Source organism: Gavialis gangeticus, unplaced genomic scaffold (genome assembly GCF_001723915.1).
Source record: "Gavialis gangeticus isolate Ggan-Ray unplaced genomic scaffold, GavGan_comp1, whole genome shotgun sequence".
In the NCBI taxonomy this organism is placed as follows: Eukaryota; Metazoa; Chordata; order Crocodylia; family Gavialidae; genus Gavialis; species Gavialis gangeticus.
Window position 1 is genome coordinate 113,449,222 of NW_017729022.1, and position 6,502 is coordinate 113,455,723.

At 42.6% G+C, this 6,502-nt stretch overlaps 1 protein-coding gene across 2 annotated transcripts in view; it reads left to right on the forward strand.

Annotated features, from left to right (window-relative positions):
• Positions 1-6,502, forward strand: part of VWF (von Willebrand factor) — a 271,611-nt gene that overhangs the window by 113,012 nt on the left and 152,097 nt on the right. For both annotated transcript variants that reach the window (XM_019515998.1, XM_019515997.1), the window contains exons 22-24: positions 1,213-1,359; positions 2,096-2,236; positions 6,166-6,285. In XM_019515998.1, the coding sequence (XP_019371543.1) occupies positions 1,213-1,359; positions 2,096-2,236; positions 6,166-6,285 (408 nt within the window). The remainder of the gene's footprint in view (positions 1-1,212; positions 1,360-2,095; positions 2,237-6,165; positions 6,286-6,502) is intronic.

Genomic DNA, 6,502 nt, shown 5'->3' on the forward strand with positions numbered 1-6,502 from the left:
TTGGATGTTTATCTTGCTGGGATCCTGTGACCTGAGCTGACTTCCTGCCCCTGGGGCAGGGGGCTGAACTCGATGATCTTCCAAGGTCCCTTCCAGCCCCAAAGTCTATGAAACCTATGAACAGAATGGGGAGTTGTTTGTGTACCAGCCGGTGGGTATAGCCAAGGGGAAGCCTGTCTTTGTTAAGCTGAGGGGAGGAGGGGTGCCTCTGCTTTTAGGATTTCTGTCCCCTTTCTCCTTCCTTATTTTAAGCCTTGTTTAGATCCATTTTGGAGGCATCCTGCCTCTTTGCCCCCAAATCAAGTAATTTAAGTTAATGCTTTAGTGGCGCTTACAAGAAAAGCCATTCAAGACCTTCCTCATGACATGTGGCTAATAATCCTATTAGGGTTCCCATTGACAGGGAAATATGGTATGAAAGGAAACATTTAAATTTAAGCTTTCACCTTCTTAGTAGCTGGAGGCCACAAAATTGCAGCCAAATGGAAACAGAAAGAGGCCCCAAACAGAAAACTGGCTAGAGAGTGCAGGGGAAGTGTAAGTGATGGAAAAATCAACTGATGTAAAAACTAATCCCTCAGGAGACTGCCTCTTGGTGGGGCTGCTGTTTTATATGGTTGTGGAAGAAAATCTTATGCAGCTGAGTCCAAATGCTAAGTATATAATGAATATGGTACATTTCTTTTGTTACCAATGGCTCAGGCATCCTGATGATTGTCATGGTTTTAAAAAGGAAAGCGGACATTTCAGTTCTATCATTTGTTTCATTGGTCATGAGTTGGCCTGAGTGAACAGATCTAGTCATCCTCGGCAAATCAATTACTGGTGCTGATTTCTACATGGTGGCAATTGCTTTGTGCATCTGTTCTCAGGACCAATGGAAGTCCTGTTTCTGAGGTGCTGTCTCATCCAGAACTTTGATGTGCACTTTCGTCTCCATTCCCTGCACCAGTCTACAAGTTTAAGGGAATTGTTTGTCCTCAGGAAGTTTTCTCAGTGGGAGAGCTGAGCCTATACTCCATAGGGTGTGCATCACATGTTTGTAATCTTGTAGGGACTCCAGAGAGGTAGCAGCATGCTTTACTGAACAGCTTGCTGGAGGCAACAAAGAACTTTGAAAAGTGCCCTTCATAGATGCAGGACTGAAAGAAGTTAGTGACCTGTCAGAAAATGTGACGGCCATTGGTAGTATACGATCATTTTCTTGTTTAGGTAAATGTTAAGACTCCTCCTAGAGATGAAACTGGCTTTGAAGTCCTGAAGTCTGGACGTTATTACATCCTCTTATTGGGCAAAGATATCTCTGTCTCCTGGGATCTGGCCATGGGAATCTCAGTCATCCTGACAGAAGATTTTGAAGTAAGTACCCTTTTTTCTCCCCGTCTCAGGTCCTCAAGTTAGGTATCCTGTTGGGGTATTTCACTAAAGAATACACCTGGACAAATCCTCTGTTGGGGATCAAGGAAGGAAGTCAATATTTCTTATGTAGACAATTTAATAAAGTAACGTGGAGCATTAGTGGCTTGCTGTGGGGAAAAAAAAGAGAATTTACTCCTGTGGGCTGCTATTTTTAAGCCAGTGGCTCATCATTAAGGGTTAGTTCTGGCTGTCTTGTGGATGAACTATATAAGAGGTGGGAAAGAAGAGCAATGCAGTGTCCAGAGATGATGTGCCTTTGAAGAAGATTGAAAAGGAGAATTTCTTCTGAGGGCAGTGGGCAATGCAATAGAAAGCAGGCTTTGTGAGTGGTCCCCAAAGCACAGTCACACCCAGGTGTTGGAGGAGAAATGGCTTCGTAGCTAAACCTATGACTCACCCAGACACTCTTCTACTATACTCAGTCAGAACAAGCAGTACTAGCCAGTTTCCCTCACTTGCTCCTTGGAAAGCTGGGAGACAAACTATACTTCCTCTTTTCCTCATGTAGGAATGGGGTCTAAAATCTGTCTGTGCCTCTGCACACCCTAGTGCAACCTGAGGCACAGATTAGCCTTAAGTCTTGTGCCATTAGAGCACTAGAATAAAGGCTTCTTAACAGAACGCCAGGTAGTCTAAAGATGGAAGATTTATGCTCTTGTGTTTCTTTCCATGCAAGGATCGAGTGTGTGGTCTGTGTGGAAATTTTGATGGGATCCAAAACAATGATTTGACCAGCAGCAATAATCAACTTGAAGTAGATCCAGTCGACTTTGGGAATTCCTGGAAAGTTAAGCCACACTGTGCCGATGTCAAAAAGGTGATTGTGAATGAACTGTGAAAACTGATTACTAACACAATTTACCTCAGTTAGGCCCAGGTGAACAGTTTTGGCAGAAAAAAAATAGAAACTACTAACTGCTGTCCCAGAATTTATGCCAGGCTGGAATCTTTTCTGAGTTCTGATAAAAGTTCAATTAATTTATTTCACATTCCAAGTCTTCTGTTCTGCCTAGGTTTAAACAAATTTGAAAATACCCAAATTATAGGGCTGAGGCTATTCTCATAGCTTGCCAGTCAAGATGCTGGAGATCCAGGTATGACTGGAAATCTCATTTTGGAGTCTGATCTCCTAAGATTTTTAAATTTTCAGACAGGAGAAGTTCAGATAAATATCTGTGGTTTTGGATCCAGGCTCTCATCATTCAAAACTTACAGCCTGAACATTACAAGCATAAGTACAGCCAGCTGAATTGCTTGCTACATTTTTTTTCTTATCATTTTAAAGTTCATAATCCCTCCTAAATTCCTACAGTAGCATTAATTTTTTTCTTCCCCTTTTGGTTGCTTGAGATGGGGTACAAAGAGGAAGATCTATTAAGGTGTATTTAGGATATCAAAAGTTAATTCTCCTGTGCTTGTTCTGGCAGGACATTACCCTTGTCCCTCTGCTGTACCTGTGGCAAGATAAAGGATGTCTTTGATGCCTTGGGAATTGTCTGATAGTTGTGCATCAGGGTTGTTTCCATTGGTTTTAAGAATACCTTAGACAGATGCTTCTCTAGGATGGTTTATTCATGTATGATCCCGCATCTTTAAGCTGGGGGTTGCACTAGAAGTACCTATGCTACAATAAAGTGCCATACAAGAGTATGAGTTTTAGCAACAGGGTCCTTACAGTGCTTAGATTCTGCAGTAGGAAAAGTTATAAAGGTGAGAGGATTAAGTTGAAATCAGATGAAGAAAGAATGTGATTTCTTGGATTGTTTCCCAGCACAAACTAACAGTAGGCATTCTTCAGGTTTTGCCAGCTTTAAAGTTGCCATGTGGTGTTTTTTTACCTCAGCCCCTCTCTTCTCACAACATGTATTTCCCTGTGGGCACAACCCAACTCAGCTCACCATTTACCCTGCTCTTATGTCTCCTATGCACATTGGTAGCTTCTAGTTTCCTCCTACCAAGCCCTAGCTTCCTGGTTACTTTCTCCATCCTCTTTCCTGTTCCCTTTTGCCTGAGATTTATTTTTCCACTGTGGGAAATAACCTCTACACTATGACCTTAGTTTTGCAAAATAGTAAGCCATGCTCAGCCTTAAAAACAACCCAAACATTATAATACAACAGGATGACAAAACATAGACAGCATATATATACAGGAAGCTGAGAGTCAACTTTCTAACAGAGTTTTACCAGCTCCTGACAGAGGACCCTGCAGCATAACACCAGGAGGAACTAAATAAACTCTTTAAGCTACCTCTGGAAACACTGGACAGGATTACTGTTTCCACCTCCCAGAAACTCATACCAGCTGACTTTTACTTATTACCCAACATCCACAAATGAAGCAACCCTGGATGCCCCATTATCTCTGGCACTGGCACCTTTACAGAAGGAGTTTCAGGCTGTTAAGTCTATCCTATGGAGCTACCAGCTACTTGAAAGACACCGCAGCTTTCTTAAACTGAGCTTCATTGACAAGCTTCCAGTAAACATCATGTCAGTTACTACGGGTGTCCCATCTCTGTACACCAACATCCCTCATAAGGATGGATTACAAGCCATAAGGATTATTTTCCCTGATGAAGAACTTCTATTTTTATTTAACTCTCTTGCTTTGTCCTCACACAACTATTTCAGGTTTGCGGACTCCCTATACCTACAAAAGAATGGCACTGTCATGGGGACACACATGCCTCCCCCACTGCCCCAGTATACCAATGTTTTTATGATAGACCTTGAAGTTCGTGTCCCCTGCAGCTGTCCTCTCATCTCCTGAGATTCCTCAGGTACATCGATGACATCTTCGCAATATGGACATATGGGAAGGAATTGCTAGAGAAATTTCACCAAGACTAACAACTTCCACCCTCCACCAAACTAACTCTGGAATACTGCACGCAACAGATTCATTTGCTACACACTACAGTGTAGGTTTGCTGTGGCCACATTGCCACCACATTGTATAAAAAGCCTACTGATTGCCATAGCTACCTTCACATCACCAGCTTTCATCCTAAGCACATCAATAGATCCATTGTCTACAGCCAAGCTGTACATTGCAACTGGATCTGCTCTGACCACACTGCCCCGGATAAACACTTTAAGGATCTAGAGCTGGAATTCTTACAATTGCAATACAAGCTCAAAACTGTAGCCAGTCAAATCAATGATGCCAGACTCAGACCTTGCTCTGACCTGCTACAATACCAACCCCAGGAAAAGGACAATCAAGCCTGCTGGAGTGTGGTAATCACCGCACTCCAGCAGCCTCCTGCATCTCATTTATCAGCATCCCTCCACTTAAAAATGGCAGTGAGAGCACTTGAACTAAACCTCGCTGAATGAGCTTTAGTTCAAGTGCTCCTGCTGCCATTTTAAAGCGTTGGGACGCTGATACATAAGGCAATGCAGCACTTTAATTAGAGTGGCTCTTGGAGCTGCTTTAATTAAAGTGCATCCCCCTCTCCTCTTGACCCCTGGAGCTCGTGTAAAAGTGCCCATCATACATGACCTCCAACCCCTCCTGGAAAAGGATGACCATCTCAAGGTAGTCTTTGGGGAGAAACCTGTCCTGGCTTACAGACAGTCCCCCCAACCTCAAGTTGGCTCTCACTGATGAGGAGGAAGCAAGTGAAATTTTCTTGTCATCTGTGCCAAATCTGGCCAGTATGTCACTGTTCTAGCTTAGGAGGAAAAAGGTCAGCAATAAGTATTTTGCAGAACATGAGTATACCTTTCTTCTTCGCTGAACTGAGAGGGGTAATAGTGGGGAGAGGTTGAGCTGTCTTTAGTCAGCAGTGACACTGTTTCCATTGATGGTGGGCTTGTATCAGTGCCAGATCTCATGCCAGAGAATTACAGAATCATAGGGTTGGAAGGGACCCCAAGAAGTCATCTAGTCCACCCTCTGCTTAAAGGAGGATGGTCCCTGGCTAAACCATCCCAGTCAAGGGACTGTCTAATCTACTCTGAGGACCATCCAGAGATGGAGATTCCATCTCCAGTCTCACTAGAGAGCCTGTTCCAGTGTGTAACTGCTGTCATAGCGACAAAAATTCTTCCTAATATCAAACCTAATTTTCCCTTACTGAAATTTAAGACCATTGCATCTTGTCCCATCCCATACTGCCATGGAGAAGAGTCTATCTTCATCTTTCATACAATCACTCTTCAGGTATTTTGAAGACTGTTATCAAATCCCCCCCACTCTACCCCTGCTCAGTCTTCTCTTGTTTAAACCAATTAATCCTAGTTCTTACAGCCTCCTCCTACATTGCTTCCCTGGACTCTTTCTAATTTTTGCACATCTTTCTGGAAGTGAGGGGCCCAAAACTGGACACAGGACTCCAGGTGGGCCTCACCAGTGCCAAATATAGTAGGAGAATCTACTTAAGTTGTACAGTTGGAGTGTTCTTGTAGCCATGATAGTCCAGATAATATGCAAGAAGCAAGGATTTTGGTGATATCTTTTATTGTACCAACTGCAATGTTGGGGGAGATGTTAGACAAGCTCTTAGGCACAAAGTACTCTTCTCCCTTTATGCCTGAAAACTTACCTAATATCTCTCCCAACTATATATCTGGTCCACCAAAAAAACCACCTTGTTTCTGCAATAAATAAGTTATATGTCATGAAAAATGGCTAGTGTGAATAACTTTTCTTATGCATGTGTTCAGAAAGAAAAAGTCTTGGTGTATCCTAAGGCTATGACTCGTGTGACTATGTCTGCTTCTTTCCTATAACATTAAGTTTAACCAGGGGCAGACACTGATTACTCCGCTGTGTAATGACAACCTAGAAAAGCAGGTGATGGTGGAAAATTCATGCAGCATATTGACTAGTGATGTCTTCAGTGAATGCAGAAAATTGGTAAGTGTTTTGTGAATTGTCTCACATTTTCCTTTTCTATGAGGACTGCCCAGGATTCTAGAAGGGTATACCTATGATTATGTAGTAGGATTATAATATTTGCACTATCCTATTTTTTTTGACTCACTCAATTTAATGCATTAATTGGAAGCTTAATTCAGATTTGCTTCCTGGCAGTCCTTTGATAACATGAAGGATAATACTTGGCCCTGATCCA